Genomic DNA, 22,247 nt, shown 5'->3' on the forward strand with positions numbered 1-22,247 from the left:
AGATGTTTCCAGCCAATGGTAAGAGAGAGATTACCAAAATGCTCAACATTTGAAACGTTTCAGTTTGGTGGTGTTTGCTGTTTTGGGAGTTACAGTATTTACACAAGACTTACAGTATTACAAGTGTAACGAGTCGCCCTCAGGTTAGAATAACTCGTCTTGGTTGTTTTAAATAGGATTAGTGTGTATTTGTGTGTGTGGGGGGGTCGTGTTACTCGTGCATAAACAATATTAGCGTCGTTAGCATTAACTGGCTAGTTGTAAACATTATAGCCCTGGTTCTTGACTCATGATAAGCATCATGGCAGTCATGTTTCAGGGCTATAAACATTATTATGCTGCGTAGTAAAAATAAGGTGCTATTATTTACCTGTTAACTAGATTTTACGTTACTTTCACTAACATGATATTGATTACATTTAGTTTTGGCCGAGCCTAGCCCAGCTGCACAGAGTACTGTCTGTAGAGTTGTCTGTAGAGTTGTAAAACTGACGTGGGCTGCATGGTTGGTTAGCCATAATAACGCTCCACGCTTCTGGTTTGTGGACATAAATAATAAATACTTTACTTTCTCTTATTAACCTTTCTTTTCTTTTGTCTCTTCTAAATCAGCACTTTAACATTGCATCGAGGATGGATCCCCTTTCTGACGCCGGTTGGTAACTTTTTGATTGATTTATTGTTAGCCATGGTTCACATGACGCTCCTACTGATAATCATGACAGTCATGTTTCAGGGCTACTCCTACTGATAATCATGACAGTCATGTTTCAGGGCTAGACAATTGTATGAACAGTTTGCAGAATGGGTACAGTTCAAGGAAGGCATACAGGTCAATGTATACAAAAACTGCTAAGAGGATAAAAAAAACAGAAAAATGCACTAAGACCGACTTGTTTACAAGGGTCGTCCATTTTCAATTCATCAGAACATTTAAAGACATACAAATTAATTTCCAAACTGATTGTGTAAAATTGTATAACCGGCAACTCCTTTCTCTGGCAGTCTAAAACATCTTGAGCTTTCCTTTTCTTCAAGATTTCTATACATTGGCGGAGGAGAAGTTTGATTTTGATGTTTCACTGTCACCTGCGAGGTTAGTGTCGTTTCACATCATATGATACACCTTATTTTTTTGCTACCTGCATTTTTTGTCATGAGAGTCTTGTATGCAAACATTAAATGTGTTAATGTGACAATTCAATAACATCACATCTTCTCATATAAGCAAACAACGACACCTCATCCTGCAATGCATTAGTTTCAATACATAGCCACCCTACTATATCAGTTGACTGTAAAGTATAGGATTTTACTTTTATTCCCATATAAAGACTAGATGTTCACTTTGGATCCATTTATAATTGGCCACAGTATGTGAGGCGGCAGCCCCTTTGTCTTTGGTTATTTTGTCTCTTGATGGAACATGCCGGTTCCCCTGCTGCCAATCACCCAGGAATACTAAATCACTGTTGTCAAAATTAGGGATGTACCGTCAGTAGCAATTAGACATTTGGGCCGTTATCCGATAATTAATTGCTGTTATGGCCGATAACCGATAGACCGTAATCATTGTTGATATGATCTCATTCTGTATTAAAACATTATAATATTTTTGTCCATTCTGGAAAAAAACCTTTATGAACACTGACTTTGAAAAAAGCAATGCCTCTTTATTCCAAAACTGGGTATGCAGTGCACTGTTATTGAAATGTTGGCCCACATCCCAACATAAACGGCTTGAATGTAGTATTTTTATTTAAAAATGTTCCAACTTGTTGACTCTTTTGAAAGCGTCCCCAGAAAACATTAACAGAATTTGCAGCCTTCATCATCACAAAAGGCTTTTTCTGGTTTAAATTATTTTTCAACATGATTATTATAAAATGCCTGCTAAAACCGATTTCGATATCGATTCCATACCGATATTGCATTTTAAGGCCAATATCGGCTGATACCGATTTGCTGATTAATTGCCCATCCCTATACCAAAGATGATTTCTCCTGTTTCCAGTTCCAGGGGAGATGAAGATGGTGAGGATGATGTATTTATGGGTCCAGTCACAGACAAGGAGAAGGGTATCTGTGTCGCGGTGGAATATCTGTCCAAGGACAGTGTCAGCAGCGGGCCTTCTTCTGTGGCTGAGGAGCAGACGTGGAGTCCTCTCACAGGAGATAACTTTGACAGAATGTGCGGTGAAGCCCAGAAACTAGCCACTCAGTTAAAGGAGGACCACACTGAACAGACGGACGGTACTGTGCCTGCTGAGAAGAGGGAAGACCATATGGCCGTTGACTTTGTGCAGGACGCTGGGGCCAAACTGGACATGTTCAGCAAGCCATTCAATCCGGTTCTCAGTCCAATTAAACGGGAGACATTCTGTGTACAGGACAGTCCCGTGAAACTGCTTCCGCCTGCTATTCAGAAACGTTTGCTGAAAGGCAGCAGTACTAGTAGTAGGAGCAGCGTTGGCTCTGGTGTGGGTGTCCACTCCACTCGGGCTAGTCTCAGCACCTCCTCCCGCTCAAGTCCTGCTTCTGGGTCGTCTACGACTAGGACGCAGCCCAAGATGACACTGCGAAGCAAGGCAGGCCTGGGCACCAGTGGGATTCTCCCCAGCAAGCGTGTAATTCCGGCCACTTCACTGAAGACCGCAAATACTGCAGCAGTGCCTGCAGAAAAACCCTCCAGGATGGCTCCGCCAAGCAAAGTAGGTCCACTAACATAACATGTCTGTGATGTCTGTGTTTCTGTTGCTACCACCAAGTAAAGGAGTACCGGTACTTGTCTACTTGATATGTATGGTAGTGCTGCACGATTCTTGCGCAAATGTGAATCTTGATTTTCCTCCACATGAATTGAGATCACGATTCTCATTTTCTCCATGAATACCGGTACATTTCTTTAGTCTGTAGTTGCTGAACATTACACTACACTTATGTGGCACCTGGAGTCAACTACTACTGTGGCTTTAAACAGGCAACATCAAAGTGCTTGACTTACACCTCTTAAAGTCTGTCTCTTAACATAAGGGTGACTAAAATGAATTGGACAGCCAACTAGTGCTGCACGATTCTTGGCACCAGTTTCATTCGTTTCGCTGGGTATCTCGGGTTTCCTGATTTCACATTTGTAATAATGCCATCCCCTCATGTTGTTTTTTTCTCTAGGCTGGTTTGAGGTCACATCTTCAGACGAGGGGAGCGGTAGACGGGAGAAGAAACACCTCCTCATCCTCTTCCTCTGTGTCGAGCCTCAACTCTGTGTCGAGCCTCAACTCTGTGTCGAGCCTCAACTCCTCTCTATCGAGCTATAACTGCAGTATGTCTGTTTCTCCTCCTATTGGGAAAGGTAAGGCCTCTCTCTCTCCATGGTACATATGGTTGAATCTGCTAAGTACCAGGGTTGTCCGAACCAATGGCCAATCTTAAAATAACAACATACTGGTACTAAAGCAGTGGAAAAAGATATGCTAGGGACCCCCCCCCATAAGAGAAGATTGTTACGGCTCTAGCAGTGATTCTCAACCCGTTTAATTTCAAGGACCCAGCCAGTTTGACATGCATATAGTCTACATAAATGGGGCATAAATGAACTGCACATTTTGGTTATAGGATGCTGTTGGTATAAGTGCATATTTTCAGTTATGGGTTTCTCTAAGGTGCTTGCTTAGCACTGATGGCAAAAAGCACATACCTTATATTGAGACATTTGTGACCAGATTTGACTGAGAGACTGCCATCGCGCAAATTACAGCTTTTCACCAGAGGAGAAACTTTTTTTTCTCCTTTATTTTATTTTTATTTTTAGTTAATGGCACAGGCAGACTACATACTAAGTGTCAGAGCTGAAATTGACATGTAAATATGAAATAAATGCCCAAACATGTAGCTAGGTGTAATGTTAGAGACCACAGAAGTGAACCTTTCAAGCCTGTTTTCTCAACTCGCTGTTTTCTGCAAGACATTACTCTATAAGCCATATCTCAAACTGGTGGGTCAAACTGAACAACCAATAAGTCAAATTGAAGCTATGATTCCCTGCTTTCATATGACATGGAAAAATAAACAAATAAAAATAAATCCAATGTCAGTCAAATTTAGTCACATTTGTGTAAATACATAATTATATGTAAATCATGTTGTCTTTAATGCCATCTGGTGTTCAGCAACACAATATACATTATTTGGCTTTAGTTTGAACATCTCTCATTACAGGAAATCTCAACACTTCTCTGAACAGAAGCAAGAATGTTTCCAGCAGCCGCGCACCAACTAACATGAGCAGACCGGCGTCCGTTAACACGAGCAGACCGACGTCCATTAACACGAGCAGACCGACGTCCGTTAACACGAGCAGACCGACGTCCATTAACACGAGCAGACCGACGTCCGTTAACACGAGCAGACCGGCGTCCATTAACACGAGCAGACCGGTGGCCGTTAACACGAGTGCTGCCAAAACTGCCCAAACTCTCCGTTCCAGCATCACTACTAGTAGCAGAGCTGCTGAGTCTAAACCCTCTGCAACGGCTGCTACTGCCGCCACCGTCAAAGGTGCACGGCGGTCCATCTCTGTCCAGTCCCGGAAGCCGTCTGAGACGACAGACCCGTCCAGGCTTGCCAGCAGGTCCACGCCTGTGAAGAGAGCCGCACCGTGTACCCCCACCCTGTTCCAACAGAGCCCAACCAAACGAGCCTCGGTGTCTAGCGTTTCCTCCTTGGCCCTCGGGCCACAATTTGGCCCTCGGGCCAAACCCGTGGCCCTCATCGCCCCTACATCCACTAGTCGGCTGAAAGGCCCCAAGCCATCTGATGGTGAGTTTTATTGGTTAGTTTCACCCAGCACACCTTATCGAAATGAATGTATGGAACTAGATTTGGGCTAATATTTGATACTATTGTTAATGTTTGAGGATACACCCAAAATGTGTGCAGATTTTTACTTTGTTTATACTGTAAAAATCATAGTTGAATGAATACATGCACAAGTTTGGTGATTTTGATTAGATAATCACATTCTCTCACACACGTGCGTGTGTGTGTGTGTGTGTGTGGGGAAGGTCTGAGACATAAGACTCAACAATACAAATGAACTTACGGCTGTTATCAAAGCAAACCTGGGCTTTCATAACACCAACAGTGCCACAGGCTGATCACCTCCATGCCACGCCCCATTGATGAATAATTTGTTCAAAAGTAGCCCAGACCAAGTATTGACTGCATACATATACTTTTCAGATGGTCATGGACATTTCTGCATTAAAAAAAACATATATGTTTTTAGTGGTCTCGAAAAATATGAAATAGGATTTTATTTATTTTATTTCCATGAGCTGTATGCCATAATCGTCAAAGTTGAAACAAAAAAAGGTTTTAACTTTACTTTATGCGCAATGAATTGTGAATTTATAAAAAAAAATACTTTTTGAATTGTATTACCGGAGAACATGAACTGCTGTATATAATAGTATACCATATACAGGGCTGGAATGAATTACCCGTACTTATCTGAACTTGTGTAATTAATGTCCTCGTGATGGATTAAATTGTGCCTTTTCTCCATCGTAGTGGTTCACTCCCCAGACCCACTGAAGATCATGAAACCAAAGAAACTGATGAGTGCTGGCAGTTTGGGCAGGTATGTGTGCATATATATATATATATATATACTTTATAAAAGCCCTTTATATCTTTAATTGGATGTTCAAGTACCATCAAAATGATCCTCTCGTCTCCACTGACCTTTCCTTTCTTCCCAAAGTCCAACTCTGGAGGTGTTCCACACGCCCTCCATGTCTAGAATCAGACGTCCATCGGCCTTGCCGACCCCCGTCAACAGGAGGATGTCTGGTATCCCATGCATGACTCCTAATAAGAGTTTAGCTGGGTTTAACTTTTACAGGCCATCCCCCGGTATATCCATGTCTGCTAGGAAGACCAGTAACCAGAGGTGAGGTGATAACCTGGGCCTCATGCGTGAGTGTTGTGTTGGATTGGTATTGCTTGCAACTTAAAAAAATACCTGACCGCCAGTGGATTTGACTGAGTTAAGAATTATTATGAATAATGAATGTTAATGGTATACTTTATTTGTAGAGCAGGTTTCCAAAGTTAGAAAATGTAGTAGAAAATAAATAAAAAGACTAATAACAATCTGCAATTTATATAGTGCTTTTCTAAGTAGTTAAAGGGGAGGGGACAAGAACATTTTAACTTTATTCGGAAAACCTCAAATGAAAAATAATTAGAGAATTAAATAAAACAATAACTAGTTCAAATCAAAGTCAACTCTCTCTATCTCTCTCTGCAGTCCTCCTCGGGTTGAGTCGGCAGCCTCAGAGGAGGAGACGGTCGTCTCACCAAAGATCCAACCGTTCTCTCTGGAAGAGGCTGATCCAGCAGCTCAACAGATGGAAACGCTAAATGAAGCCATGACTTGTGTGACTGGACAGGTAAGACCAGGCAGGGTTCTGAAAAGCTCTTGAATGTGTTCGACGCATACCTGCATGAATTATCTTTACTTCCAAGAATGTGCTTGAATTTTGAACAACACATGCAGGATGGATGATTACTATTTATTGGTTACATTAAATGTATTTTATTGTGACATGTCAAAAACAAAAACATAGCTTTGTTATTCGTAGCAGCAATGTTTAGATTTTTTTTTAATTGGAAGATATTTTAGTGACTGCAAGTGCTTCAGTTTGACTTTTGAACACTTGAACAAATCCTGTCCGCAGCGCCCTGATGAGAACCGGGAGCCTGATCCGCAGCGCCCAGAGGTGCTTGAGCACCCTGATGAGAACCAGGAACCTGATCTGCAGCGCCCAGAGGTGCTTGAGCACCCTGATGAGAACCAGGAGCCTGATCCGCAGGGCCCAGAGGTGCTTGAGCACCCTGATGAGAACCAGGAACCTGATCTGCAGGGCCCAGAGGTGCTTGAGCACCCTGATGAGAACCAGGAGCCTGAGCCAAGTGGAAACCTGAGGAAACGTCCCTCCACTGAGGAAATGATCTCTGAAGACCATGAAACCAAGACACAGGAAGGCGTTGAGGTACCTGGAAAACCTCATTGCATATTTGAGTCATGCTATAGAATGTTGGCGTCTGCCTGTTCTACTACATTCTCGTCTCCCGTGGCGGCGTGGGGCTGGCCTCTAAGGGCCATGGCCTCCCACGCAAATATTTTGTTTTCCTAATATATATGCGTGTCTTGCCCAGATTTTGCTGGTGGATCTCCCGGCTTCTGAACCTGAGGGTAAACCGGATAAACACCTCATTGACCTGTCCAATACCCCAGACCTGATCCGGCCACTGCGGCCTGTCGCACTCAACGTTGGTCGTGAGAAAGAGGTGAGGAAAATGCATGTGCCTGGAGAGAACTGTTACTTAACGTAAAAAATTGTTTATCTCTTCATGTGTATTTTGTAGAGACCCAATCTGGGTCAGCAATTGAAAACTAAGGTTGCACCCACAAGTTGACATTTTGGCCTAATGGAGGCACTACTAGAGGCACCTCTTGAAACCCCACAAGCCTTTTCAGTGGCCGCCCCTTCACTCTGAAACTCACTCCCAACTCACATCAGAGCTGCCCGCTCAAAAAACACACTCAAAACCCACCTTTTCAGACATGCTTTCCTTAGTTTTTTTAACTAGTTTCATTTCCTAATGAAGTTGATTTTATTCTAGTTGTCCTGTAATGCTTTACAGGACTTTGAGTACCTTGGAAAGCACTATATAAATCACTATGTATTTGTATTCTCTTATTATTATTAGAGGAAAGTAACCTGACTCTGCCATATGGGGGCGGTATTGATGTACAAGTTCACAACACGGTTGTGAAACAAATGTGAAGCAAGCATCTTCCATCTGGCAGCGTCAGCAGGGCTCATTCTCTGCGGAGGATGACATTTCACGGCAAATGCGCTCTGTGTCCATAACTGTAGTCCTGGGTTTCCAGAAGATGTTACTCATTACACATTAACTGTTCTGGTTCATTTTCCGGCGTGATATTTTAACTATAAAGACCTAATGAAGGTGTCATTCATGTGTTTCACATTGATGTGACTCTGTTTTTGCTTCTCTGAACAGTTGATTGATCTGAGCTCTCCCCTGATCAAGTGGAGTCCAGAAGGCAAGAAGGAGAAAGCTGTGAAAGAAGCTCCACTTGTAAACATCTCCTTCTGATCAGACCCGGTCCTTCTGATCAGACCCGGTCCAACAGTATAGCATCTCCATGTGTCTATATAAACGATACACCTGGTCCAACAGTATAGCATCTCCATGTGTCTATATAAACGATACACCTGGTCCAACAGTATAGCATCTCCATGTGTCTATATAAACGATACACCTGGTCCAACAGTATAGCATCTCCACGTGTCTATATAAATGATACACCTGGTCCAACAGTATAGCATCTCCACGTGTCTATATAAATGATACACCTGGTCCAACAGTATAGCATCTCCATGTGTCTATATAAACGATACACCTGGTCCAACAGTATAGCATCTCCATGTGTCTATATAAACGATACACCTGGTCCAACAGTATAGCATCTCCACGTGTCTATATAAATGATACACCTGGTCCAACAGTATAGCATCTCCACGTGTCTATAAACGATACACCTGTGTACACACCTGTACTTAAAGTGTACTTTGTTTTAACCTATTAAGACCGGTAGTGTCATTTTAGATTTTAACTATATACTGTATAAATGTGTCACAATAAAAAAGGCAGATATACAAGCTATGAGCTTGTACTTTAGAAAAATCGTGAACATTTATGCAAATCTTAGAATATATATGATTTTTCTGTCTCTCAAATACCGGTACATATAATTTTAGGGGTTCTTGACATGCAAATGTTTGAGAAGCACTAGCAACAAATACGTTTTTTGGTGTGATTTTATTTTTTTAACTGTTGGAATGGGCCTCAGATCTTAATGGTTAACCCATTATGGCCTGAGGTCCATTCCACAATTAGTTTGTGCAATTGTCTGTTTTGGGAAGTTCTTCAGGAATAATTTAATTGATCAGTTTGCTGCCGTTTGTGTTTTGATTTCATAAAAACTTTATGTAAATATCTTGAGTTAAAATGTGCATGAAAAGAATCGAGGGAAATAAAAGTTGTGATTATGAAATGTACCTGTATTGTATGATGGTTCCATTTTGTTTGGGTGAATGCAGTAGATTTGTGTGAATCCAGAGATAATAATAAGGAACAAAGGGAACTAATGGTGTGGCATCATGACGCCAGAAAATCCACTGAATTAATATAACCACTTTAAGGCTTATTTCAAATATAGTAAAAATGGCAGTCACTGCATTGCAATATTTTACAGTCTATGATTGTGTTGTGTGCTTGTAGATCTGTTATTGTAGGCAATACAGCAATGCATTGATATAAATGTACTAGTCATTTGTGCTTTGGAATGCTTATGGCCTTTTTAAAAGCATACGTGTACTTTTGAATACTTGAGTCAAGTGTTGGGGTTCCTTACTTTGTCGACCACTGATATAAAACCATTATTGTGAGGCTGGGAAATGAGAGCGCACCAAAGGAGCTCCAACCATGTACGTATGTTTATAAGTTGTATTGTATTACCATGCTCACTATACTGTACATCGTGCTGCTTTAAGAAATACATGTCTTTTACTGCTAATATTTTGTTTTCCTAATATATGCATGTCTTGCCCAGATTTAGCTGGTGGATGTCCCTGCTTCTAAACCTGAGGGTAAAGCGGATAAACCCCTCATTGACCTGTCCAATACCCCAGACCTGATCCGGACACTCAAACCCTGGAGGTGAGAAAAGAGGTGAGGAAAATACATGTGCCTGGAGAGAGAACTGTCACTTGTTATCATTGCTATGTCGTCTTGTAAGAATAATGTTTAATGTAGGGATGTGCCAATGAGACATTTTGGCCGATATATCGATATAATTAATTGCTGTTATGGCCGATTACTGATGTCGATATGATCTCATTCTGTATTGAAAATGTATAATAATTTTGTCCATTCTGAAAAATACATGTAACACCTAGGGTATCTCTGCACTGCAGGCTTAGGCAACTCAGATTTAACCTTTATTATATTTAATATTGTGAGCTTGTAGATCTGTTCAAGCTGTTATGTTGGGCTTGTTTATCTGTAAAGACATTAATTAATCGGTCTGATTGATTAATCGAACCGATGCTGATTAATTCTAAAAACTACTCAAATCGGCCGATACCGATGTGTTTGCAGATTAATCTCCCATCACTAGTTTATTGTTTATCTGTATTTTGTCCATTTTTATTTAAAGACCCAATCTGGGATTGGTAAACGAAAGCGAAAAGTATATTGTTAAACCGGCCCAGGACTTTTGTGATGTCTTGTCAGCATTTGAAAACTTAAATCTTATACACAAGTTGACATTTTTTTGGCCTAATGGAGGCACTGGAAGAGGAAAGACCATCGAGTCAAAGTCAGCAGGGCTCATTCTCTGTAGAGCATGACATTTCACAGCAAATGAGCTCTGTGTGCATAACTGTAGTCCCTGGGGGCTGGGGTTCTGTATTTTATCGACCCCTGATGAAAACTTTATTGTGAGCCTTCGAAATGAGAGAGCACCACAACTCTTTTTTTTTTTTTTATATATTTTTTATCCCACGATTTTGTAACCCATTTTTCACCCCTGTGTCAATCATCTAATGTGATCCTGGGCTCTACACACCCTCCACCAACCTAGTCCCCATATATGGGGGACAAGGGGAGAGCAACCTAGTCCCCATATATGGGAGACAAGGGGAGACCAACCTAGTCCCCATATATGGGGGACAAGGGGAGAGCAACCTAGTCCCCATATATGGGAGACAAGGGGAGACCAACCTAGTCCCCATATATGGGGGACATGGGGAGAGCAACGGACTTGAACTCATGCTTCCTTCATGCCTGAGTGTCCAAGTTGCTCCTTTACACCTGACAGGGGGGAGTTTAGCACCACAACAAGAGAGGGTCCAACCATGTAGGCCTACGTACGTTTAGTTATTGGCATTGGCATGCATTATCTTATGGATGCATACAATTAACATATTCAATGTTAATGTGAATCTAATTAATATCCAGCCTAATTCAGTAAACTTCAACCCTTTGGGCATCTATTTATTCCATGGATGCTTTGTGGATGGTTCGTCTCACACAAATAACTACTACCGACAGGTGGCAGTATAGAGGCACTCATCTACACAAAGTTGAGGTGCTGCTTGGAGGGAGGGAGGGGGGTGGTGCTGCTGCTACTCACTAGCAGCAGCAGAAGAAAGAGTTAGTCCCATCATTTCAACAGCACCATATAGCCATGGAGATGGCGACTGCTGCGTCGAGGAGCAGAGAGAAAGTTGCCGAGCAGACTTTATAGGCGTTAATCTTTTAGTGAGAGTGGAGCCAGCCGGCTGGGATATCATGAGTTTCAGCTGCTCCAACAACCATGGATGTACAAATGCTTTGGATTTGGATTATTTGCGTTTCGTTCGTGGTGCACGTTCCGTTATTCATCGGGGGCTTTGACCTGCACGTCTCGGACACGCTGCAGCCCGGATTCATCCTGGCGAATGCGTCCGTCGGACCCGGGTGGATCTATAACGTGGAGAGGGCGATGACCCCGCGGTACGTGCGCCGCTTCATAGACGTCAAGAGGAAAGGGGGAGCCGTGTTTCTCTCGGGGAAAGTGGACTGCGCGCGGCTGCCGAGGAACCCCGTCCCGCTGTACGTGCAGCTCCGGTCCATAACGTCGGACAACTTCATCTTGATACACTTCAAGACGTTCCTGCACGGACAGAACTGTTTCATCAAGTACAAGAGAAAGCGCGTCAAGCGCGAACACGACATATACATGAATATCCGCTCGAGACTGGTGCCGTCCCCCTGTCTCTCCACGGGGATTTTGGTCATCAGCCTTTACAAACATTTGCCACATTTCACTCACACGAACGACTTCCACTCGTCGTGTGAGTCGGGGGGCCACGCGATAAGTTTCGACAGGGGCATTTTTAATCCAAACTGCCTCGGTTCCGATCTCCGGGGAGAGTTAGACGTGGTCTGCAAGGTGCAAAACTCACTGAACCCCTCGACGGTGCGCCTGAAGCTGCGTCCCCCGCCTCCTCTCAGTCAAGACGAGGGAAGCGTTACGGGTGTCGTGGGCTCCTCGGGGGACTTGGATTACTGGGGTAAACGTGACAGGAGGGCCGCGGCCAACACGGGTCCCCAGTTCCAGCTGCCCAACTACCAGGTGTCCGTCCCCGAGAACGAGCCCGCGGGGACGCGCGTCATCACGCTCAGAGCGCTCGACCCGGACGCCGGGGATGCCGGCAGAGTGGACTACGACATGGAGGCCCTGTTCGACCACAGGTCAAACGACTACTTTCAGATCAGCCTGGAGACGGGGACCATCACGACGCTGCAGCCGTTGGACCGGGAGGTCAAGGACACGCACGTGTTCAAAGTCATCGCCACGGACCATGGGAAGCCCAGGAGGTCGGCCACGGCCTATCTCACCATCACCGTCAGTGACACCAACGACCATTCGCCCGCGTTCGAGCAGACGGTGTACAGGGTCAGCATCAGGGAGAATGTGGAGGTGGGCTTCGAAGTGCTCACCATCAGGGCCACGGACGGGGACGCTCCTTCCAACGCCAACATGATATACAAGATTGTCAACGAGGAGGAGGGGGACAATGCCGGTTTTGAGATTGACCCCCGGAACGGCCTGGTCAGGATCAGAGTGAGGCCGGACAGAGAGACCATGTCTGCGTATCAGCTGATTGTCGAGGCCAACGACCAGGGCAGAGACCCGGGCCCTCGCAGCGCCACGGCTACGGTGCACATCACCGTGGAGGACGAGAACGACAACTACCCTCAGTTCTGTGAGAAGAGGTACGTGGTCCAGGTGCTGGAGAGCATAGCGGTGAACACCCAGGTGGCTCAGGTGAAAGCCACAGACCGGGACCAGGGCAACAATGCAAAGGTCCATTATAGCATCATCAGCGGCAATGTGAAAGGCCAGTTCTATATCCACTCCCCTACAGGGGTCATCGATGTCACCAACCCTCTCGATTATGAGACCATACGCGAGTATAATTTGCGCATAAAAGCGCAGGACGGGGGCAGGCCGCCGCTGATAAACGGCACAGGGATGGTGGTGGTTCAGGTCGTGGACGTCAACGATAATGCCCCCATGTTTGTCAGCACGCCCTTCCAGGCCTCCGTGTTGGAGAGCGTGGCCGTCGGTTACTCCATCATCCACATTCAGGCCATCGATGCCGACTCTGGCGACAACTCCCATCTGGAGTACAGGCTCACCGGCACGGGCCCCGGCTTCCCTTTCACCATCAACAACAACACGGGGTGGATTACGGTCTGCGTGGAGCTGGACAGGGAGACGACTGAGTTTTACACCTTTGGCGTGGAGGCAGTGGATCATGGGATTCCCGCCATGTCGTCCTCCGCCAGCGTGAGTGTGACGGTTCTCGACGTGAACGACAACGTTCCCACGTTCACCCGGAAACTGTACAACTTGAAGATCAACGAGGACGCCCCCGCGGGAACCAGCGTGCTGGCGCTCACCGCCGTCGACCGAGACGCCAACAGCGTCGTGACCTATCAGATATCCAGTGGCAACACGAGGAACAGGTTCTCCATCACGAGCCAGAGCGCGGGGGGCCTCATCACGTTGGCACTGCCGCTGGACTACAAGCAGGAGCGCCAGTACGTCCTCACGGTGACGGCGTCGGACGGCACGCGTCAGGACACGGCCCAGGTGCACATCAACGTCACGGACGCCAACACGCACCGGCCCGTCTTCCAGAGCGCCAGCTACCACGTGATGTTCAGCGAGGACCGCCCCGTGGGCTCCACCGTGGTTCTGATCAGCGCCACGGACGAAGACACGGGAGAGAACGCTCGCATCACTTACGTGATGGAGGACAACGTGCCGCAGTTCAAGATCAACCCCGACACCGGCGCCGTAACCACGCAGATAGAAATCGACTACGAGGACCAGGCGTCCTACACGCTCGCCATCATCGCCAGTGACAATGGCATCCCTCAGAAATCCGACACCACATATGTAGAGATCATTGTTCTGGACGCCAACGACAATGCGCCACACTTTCTCCGTGACCTATACCAGGCGACTGTTTTTGAAGATGCGCCAGTCTACACAAGTGTTCTCCACATTTCCGCCTCTGACCGGGACTCCGGGTCCAACGGCAGAATCAGCTTCACCTTTCAAGGTGGGGATGATGGAGATGGGGATTTTTTCATTGAGCCGTACTCTGGTATAATCAGAACAGCCAGGAAAATAGACAGGGAAAATGTGCCCATGTACAACCTCAAGGCCTTTGCCGTGGACAAGGGCGTCCCGCCGCTCAAAGCAACCGTAGATATCCAGGTGTCTGTACTGGACATCAACGACAACGCTCCGGTGTTCGAAAAGGATGAGATGTACGTCTACGTGGCGGAGAACAGCCCCGTGGGTTCCATCGTGGCTCGCATCACCGCCACGGATCCCGACGAGGGGACCAACGCGCAAATCCTCTTCCAAATCGTGGAGGGAAACGTTCCGGAAGTCTTTCAGCTGGACATGTTCAACGGGGACCTCGTGGCTCTCGCAGACTTGGACTACGAGGCAAAAATGGAATACACCATCATTGTCCAAGCGACCTCTGCTCCTCTAGTGAGCCGGGCGGTCGTGCACATCCGCCTGTTGGACGTCAACGACAACGACCCGGTCCTGCGGGACTTTGAGATCATCTTCAACAACTATGTCACCAACAGGTCCAACAGCTTCCCCGCAAGTGTGATCGGACAGGTCCCGGCGCAGGATCCAGACGTGTCCGACATGCTGCATTACAGTTTTGTGGAGGGCAACGAGCTCAGTCTTCTGCTTCTCAACCAGGACACTGGCGAGCTCAAACTCAGCAGAGACCTTGACAACAACAGGCCTCTGGAGGCGGCCATGAAGATAAAAGTCACCGGTAAGTCCCTCACTAAGTCCATGCAGAGTACTTCCTTTGACATTTATGCGTGTGGTTTCTGTATAGCTCCTTAAGTTGGTCATATTTCATGTGAATAGGTCACTGTGGCCCATTTGCTGCAGCAACACTTCACTCTCATGGTCCTCAAAGTGGTTCTTTAGATTTAAGACATGTATATGGCTTGCTCCTGTGTCTGACTTTGGGAAAGAAAGTCAGTTGCATTCAGGCGATCTTGTAAAGAGCATGCCTTTAAATACCGTGGAGACGATTGATGACTAGGAGCAAATGATCACCACATTGCCCACTGATGCTTGCTTGGTAACCATTGCCAGATCTATTGTTCTTGTCCATTGATGGTTACCGTGACAGGATTCGTTAAAAAAAAGTAGGGGGGGACTTTTTAACCGTAAGAGCAAAAGTAGCAGATTTACACGTATCTCAGCTTCTAGATCAGCATTTTATTTTTATTCTTAAAAAGAAATTAGGACATATTTGGGAATTGTTTTGGACAATTTTGACACAGGGAAAATAGGGAGGGATTCCAGGGTTGATGTGGTTACTGGTTACCTTACTTAACACAGATTTGTAATTGAATTGTTAAATATGAATTCAATATCATATTTATTTATATAAGGCGGTCTACATTTCCCCAACGGACAAGAAGCAGTGATATAAAACATATTGGGTTTGATTTATTTAGCTTACTGTGCATCACAGCAGCTACTCTTCCTGGGGTCTCATACACATCATCAAAGAACATCATATTTCATATTTATTACATGTCATACACCATGCATACAACACAATCACATTAAAGAACAACATATTTCATATTTATTACATGTCATACACCATGCATACAACACAACACAAACACTGACTCACGACCCGGCTAAAACATTTGACAGCTCTACAGTACATTTTAATCTTCAACATTTATATATATATAAATATAAATATATATAAATATAAATATTATATCATAGTGGCCAGGGATATATATATATATTTTTTTTTTAAAGCAGGTGGCTTGCGCACATCCAGTTATTGGCTGGTGCTGGAGGACAAAGGTAGATACATACAGTGGTCCGCACACAGGCTCCAACAGTGTTTATTTGTGTTAAAACACCATCTTAAATTAGGACACACACCACGTTTCGGCCGTGAACGGCCTTCATCAGGTGGTGGTGAAGGCCGTTCACGGCCAAAACGTTGTGTGTGTGTCGTAATTTAAAATGGTGTTTTAACACAAATAAACATTGTTGGAGCAAAGCCTGTGTGCGGACCACTTCTTCACTGCAGGGACATATAGCTCATAATATATCTCCTTTACATCTCTTGAGTGAAGTGAAGTGTAACTTTTTCTTAATATCTACACCTATATCTCCATCAACCACCAGAGAAGGCCGTATCAAAAGCAGAGACATGTACCCAGACGGCGCTCCTACAGTGGACTCTGCTTTCTGTGGCTGTGTAGCACGATAAAGGTGGCACAGCATGGGTTAAACGATCCCTCAGTCAACACGTGTTGGTATAACTCAGAGTATCAGTGTTAAAAAGATTAAAATTAAGTGTTAGCTCTATATTGTGATAGTATTCTCTTGCTACAGTATAGAGCGTTTGTTCAGTAACGGGAGTCTCCATGTCTCTCCAGCTACAACGGAAATCAGAAATCAACAGAAAATGTATTTTCAGGTCGGCATGCCAATGTTATCCAATCAGGATAGAGAAGTTAACCCATTTGGACCTGACGTCGAAATAAAAAAAGGGACTTCTGTCCCTCTAAATCCTGTCTTCTAAATCCTGACAGTTTTCTGAAAATCACATGTTTCTATATATCAGTGGTTCTCAATATTTCATGTCAAGGACCACACAAATGATATGTAATTGGCCACCGACCCCCATCTGAAAATAAAAAATATGAACTTGTTCCAGGGACCACCCCAGAAGCAAAGATTTGAGTTAAAAACGTTTGCTCTGAAAGAATATAGGCTATATTCAAAGATTTTCGCCACATTTTCACAATATATGTATGACCTTGTAGATCTGGTATTTTTCAATAGCTATAAGTATAACAGAATGCTTAAAACACCAAAAGGGGAGAATGCAGTCAGGATTGGAATTTTAAGTGATGACACAGAAGAAATGAGCAGACGAAATTGCACCTGGAACACTATAAAAATGTAGCTGATAAATGGCTACTTTCTACTTATTGGCTGAAACTTTGTCACCTACCTGAAAAGATACAGTATTGTCTGTTTATTAAAGAGCTGAAGAGCTGAACAAACACTCTATAGCAGTGACCATCATTTATTCAGCATTTGAGCCACGAAACACATTTTGGTGACATTTAGCCTCTCAGACCCCAAAACCTATAGAATTTAGTTGTGGTTGAATAACATTTTCTGCAATTCCATGCTGTATTGATGGTGAACAGACAAAATAAATACATTCTCTAATTGTGTAGACTTCATGTGAATTAAGTAATTTCATATTACACTCTCAAGAGTTAAAGATCTATTAAATAAGAGTCCATTTGGTTACCAACTCCATCATTTAGCTGGGGACCACCTGGAACACACTCAAGGACCACTGGTGGTCCCCGGACCACTTGGTTGAAAACCACTGTTCTATAGACCACCAAAGTCTAACGTCAATATCGGGTTCATGTACTTTTTATTTGCATTGTAATCCCCATAGGGGTATTTTAGATCGCCTCATATAAGAGGTTTGAAAAATAAACATGATGTCATCCCGGGCCGTCTCACTCAGATGGATATGAAGAATCAACTGACTGAGAGAAAACGCTATTGTTACAACTACTGAATTAGTTACATTTTCGCTAGAAACAGACTGTATCATATATGATTGACTGACTGTCGCAAACGATACAGAGACACCCTGTCTCTGTATCAATAACGCAGAGACAGCTTGTTCATTTTTGGACCACAATGCTTATATGAAATGATTTTAACATGAGCCCATGTTATTCTCCATAGAGACATTTCTTCAGTTTTTTTATTTTGGATAAAATCGTAAAAAGAATCTATGGTCTAATCTAATGGAATAAATGGATGTGATCAGATGCAGGAGTTTTCACGACTCGTCTAACTGTAACTAGGGCCGTCACCTTGCCCCCCCCCTCCCCCCGCCCCTCCCACCTCTCACTGGTGCGAAAGTGGGTAGTAAAAACGGGGACGCGTCCATGACATCAGAGACACTGGGCTCACTTTTAAATCTAAAATATCTAAAACCACCTATTACACACACAAAGACCCCCAGGAAAGTCTTCTAAACGTCATTAAAAAATATATATATTCTTTTCCCTTTTGTCCCTTTAATGATTTTTCTGGATTTGGAGGCTTGGCCTTCACACATTAGAATGCTTGGCTGAATGGAGTGCTGTAAATTATTACTTTATGTTTTCACAAGTTCTGCAGCCAAAACACTTCAGGATTGGACAAGTGATACATTTATCAATCAAAACGGACACTACACTATAGAAACCTAGACGCTAGGAAAATATCTAAAGTCATTTGAGTTAACCAGATGTTCAATTTGACGCCTACATCGTATAAGCACGCGCCTTACAAAAAAGTTGCCCCGAGCAAGGTCTTATATCTTCGTTATGAAAGAGTGATTGATTAGCCTGCATGTCAGAGAGAAATTCCCCGTAAATCAAAACTTCTTGTTGCTTTATCGCACTACAGTGAAATTTGCAACATGCATCAGCTTGCTAACACTTGCCGCTAATTTCTGTGTCTGGGAAGAGTTTCAGAATAATACAGCAAATGCAGTATTTACACAGGTAGTCCTATCTATCCCTCGCACGCACGGACGCACGCATGCATGCACGCCCCGGTGCACAGCACAGATTACTCTCACTTGCCGGCATATCGTTCATACTGTGCGTCATGAGAACTCTTCTGCACTGGACTTGGTCAGTTCCCTGTCGTGTCTGCCTGCCTCCCAGTTCAAAGACGTTTTGCCGGCACTCATCTAGATTTGCTTGAGTTTTGTTTTTTGGCCTAAGCGCTCCCATTCTTTCCACTTTAATTGAATTAGGTGTACATGCTTGGCTCAGAATAGTTGGCGGGGTCTCAGTGTTTGGCCCTATTAGACCCATTGCCACTTGTTATTGAATTTGTGGGAATTAAACCAGCCTCATGGTCTGCTGCTCAGAACATGGCCATCTGACACAGACGCATGCTTTCATCTTGTGCAGGTTTGGAAAGAGCTTGAAGGCCAATCTTTCAAGTTGTTCCAGTGGCATACAGTAGACCTCCAATCATAGCATGTTTATTTTGTGTTTTGCTCTGAGGGGAAACATTTAGAAATCTGATTAGCATCCAGAAATGGATCCGTTTGTCTCAAGTTGGCTTCCATAACTTGGGGGGAGTGCCTCTTTGTGCACCAGTGGACTCCTAGCATGCCCAATCGCATTGCAGATTAGATAACTGTCAGGATTTCATTCGCATTTTTGCAAAGCAGGCCATGATCTCAATGATTTCAATAAAAACCAATAAAGCTTATGCCAGTCATGTTTTGTCTTGTGATGCGGTTTTGAGAGGGAGTGGATGAGGGGAGGGAGTGCCTGAGGTGAGGGAAACTTCTGAGAGTTTCACCTCTTGGATTAGAGGCATTCAGATGTAGTTAGTTTGTTTATGTAATAATATCACTGGAGTATTCAGGCTAATCATTTTATTCTGTATAATACGAGTTATAAAGTATAAACACATGTGCTTGTCTTATAATGATTGTTCTTGCCGAATGGGACTCTGATGAAAACAACCAGATACAACTGCAACAACTAGGGAAAAAAGGTTTGGGCGTTAGCCCCTTTCCTACATGAAAGCCCCCCCATACCCCCAACACCAGTGTTGTTCTTGGCAGCAAATTTCTATTTTAGTTTTAGTCATAGTCTCTTGAATAGTTTTCATTTCGTTTTAGTCGCATTTTAGTCACCTGGGATGTTTTAGTGTTAGTCTAGTCTAGTCTAGTTTTAGTCGAATAAATTAAGTTTGATTTCGGCTTTATAGCGGAAAATAGCTGAGTGAGCTTGTAGATCGGCTATTCTCAGCATGCAACCAATTGTAAAATGACTTATACTGGATCTCCTGTCCACTAGTCCCTTCCTAACATTTTAGTCTAGTTTTTATTTGTTGACGAAATTGTCAGTATATTTAGTCCTAGTTTTAGTCACCATAGCTTAGTTTTAATTTAGTTTCGGTTTAGTTTTCGTCAGGGAAAAAAGGTAGTCGACGAACATCTTTTGTCTTAGTTTTAAGTCGACAAAGTCAACACTGCTGCAATGGTGCAGATCTTTGTATCTCAATGGCTCTGCGTGACCTAAATCCTTATGGCCAAAATATTTGGCAAATTCTTTCAGAAGGTTTCTGAGAGAACTGAAAGTAGCCTAAGTTACGTCAGTTCAAGGGATAGACGTCCCATGACTGATTTATGTGGCAAGTTTGGAGCCAAATAGACAACTGTTCTGCTGTGAGAAGCACTGCAGCATGCATGGACAAAACACACTAAATCCACCACTTTCAAAAACCACATTAGTGGAAATGAAAATTCAAGAGTTCAGCCAGGCTACAGTGGACATTTCTTTATTGTTCTCCAGCTACAGTAATTGGTTTCGGCCCAGCCTTCCTCAGAGCAAGATAAAAAGTATTTGGGCTCTTTTTTTGTATTCTATACCAGTGGTTTTCATCCCTTTTCATATCAAGGCCCATTATTTGAGCCATGGACCACCATTTGATGAGATCAGTGTTGGTTTTGGCAGCTAATTTAGATTTTAGGTTTAGTCATAGTCTCTTGAAATGTCACGTGATTTTAGTCGACTAAATCTACAGTTGATTTAGTCGAACAAAATGTATTCTGGTGGGCCTTGATGCTGTCGTAATGGTTTTTTTCACTTGCTGAAAATAGCCGATCTACAAGCTCACAACGTGTCGCGATGCTTTGGCCATGTCTCATGCGACTCGTTTAATTTGCTCAGAGGAAGCCTCAGGCAGAAACGCGTTAGCCTGAGGACAATAAAGACATTTCAATTTAGAGCTCCACTATTTCCACTTCTGTGGGTTTTGAAAGTGTAGTATAATTGAACATAGCTGAGCATGCGTCCCGCGCACTTTGAGGCGACCAAGAGGAAGCACACCTCCGTATTCACACAAAAATAACTCTTTTCTGATTGTAGTCAGAAGACTTTTTTTTTTTATGACTATTTTTTTTATGACCCCCATAAGTGACTCACCACAAATGAATGTGTTGCCGCAACCTCAACAAGCCACTATAACCTTTTATTGCAGTGAAATTACATCACAGACGAGAGTTCAATCACTTTCACTGTGTAACAGCTGTTCGTGGACATTTGACTATTGGATATCTGTTGCCCACGGCCTAAACATCCTTACACCAGTGGTTCCCAAAGTGGGGTCCTTGAGGGAGTTCCAGGGGGTCCCCAGCTAAATGATAGTTTGTAACCATTTGGTTCCATTTGTACACTCTCAGAGATAAATTAACATTGATGTTACAATATAAATCGGGGTCCCAGAGATAGAAATGCCATTAAATGGAGTGGACTAATGCATGACAAACTGGAGGGTCCTTGAAATTCACTGCTAGAGTTGCAAAAGTCTTCTCTTATGGAGGTCCCAGCAGGCATATATTTTCAAATGGGGGTCCGCAGGGCTAATTAGTGTCAATCTGGGGGTCCTTGACATGAAAAGGTTTGGGAACTGCCTTACACTGCCTTACACCACAGACAGTATTTGAACTGCCTTACACGGCCTTACACCACAGACAGTATTTGAACTGCCTTACACGGCCTTACACCACAGACAGTATTTGAACTGCTTTACACGGCCTTACACCACAGACAGTATTTGAACTGCTTTACACGGCCTTACACCACAGACAGTATTTGAACTGCCTTACACTGCCTTACACCACAGACAGTATTTGAACTGCCTTACACGGCCTTACACCACAGACAGTATTTGAACTGCCTTACACTGCCTTACACCACAGACAGTATTTGAACTGCCTTACACTGCCTTACACCACAGACAGTATTTGAACTGCCTTACACGGCCTTACACCACAGACAGTATTTGAACTGCCTTACACGGCCTTACACCACAGACAGTATTTGAACTGCCTTACACGGCCTTACACCACAGACAGTATTTGAACTGCTTTACACGGCCTTACACCACA

General features: G+C 43.9%; 2 protein-coding genes across 2 annotated transcripts in view; both read left to right on the top strand.

Moving 5' to 3' along the window:
* The first annotated feature begins 628 nt into the window (after positions 1-628).
* LOC310857276 (uncharacterized protein) lies at positions 629-8,291 on the top strand. Its single transcript, XM_083762887.1, has 11 exons — positions 629-655; positions 1,039-1,096; positions 2,015-2,711; positions 3,172-3,352; positions 4,219-4,818; positions 5,572-5,641; positions 5,765-5,953; positions 6,314-6,455; positions 6,744-7,058; positions 7,225-7,356; positions 8,095-8,291. Exons 1-11 carry the CDS (start codon positions 634-636, stop codon positions 8,188-8,190), a joined length of 2,502 nt encoding a protein of 833 aa, XP_083619013.1. The 5' UTR covers positions 629-633; the 3' UTR covers positions 8,191-8,291.
* A 3,104-nt stretch (positions 8,292-11,395) lies between these two features.
* Positions 11,396-22,247, top strand: part of LOC310857311 (cadherin EGF LAG seven-pass G-type receptor 1-like) — a 115,202-nt gene continuing 104,350 nt past the window's right edge. The window contains exon 1 of the mRNA XM_083762925.1: positions 11,396-15,023. Coding sequence (XP_083619051.1) covers positions 11,477-15,023 — 3,547 coding nt within the window. The 5' untranslated portion in view covers positions 11,396-11,476. The remainder of the gene's footprint in view (positions 15,024-22,247) is intronic.

The sequence above is a fragment of the Protomyctophum parallelum genome (assembly GCF_964188405.1).
Source record: "Protomyctophum parallelum genome assembly, chromosome: 4".
NCBI classification, from domain to species: domain Eukaryota; kingdom Metazoa; phylum Chordata; class Actinopteri; order Myctophiformes; family Myctophidae; genus Protomyctophum; species Protomyctophum parallelum.

Excerpts from the sequence above, each read along its gene's own strand:
- LOC310857276 (XM_083762887.1), top strand. The coding sequence starts at position 634 with ATGGATCCCCTTTCTGACGCCG. Across the intron at positions 1,097-2,014 it reads GTTTCACTGTCACCTGCGAG|TTCCAGGGGAGATGAAGATG; the intron begins GTTAGTGTCGTT and ends TCCTGTTTCCAG. Across the intron at positions 7,357-8,094 it reads ACGTTGGTCGTGAGAAAGAG|TTGATTGATCTGAGCTCTCC; the intron begins GTGAGGAAAATG and ends TTCTCTGAACAG.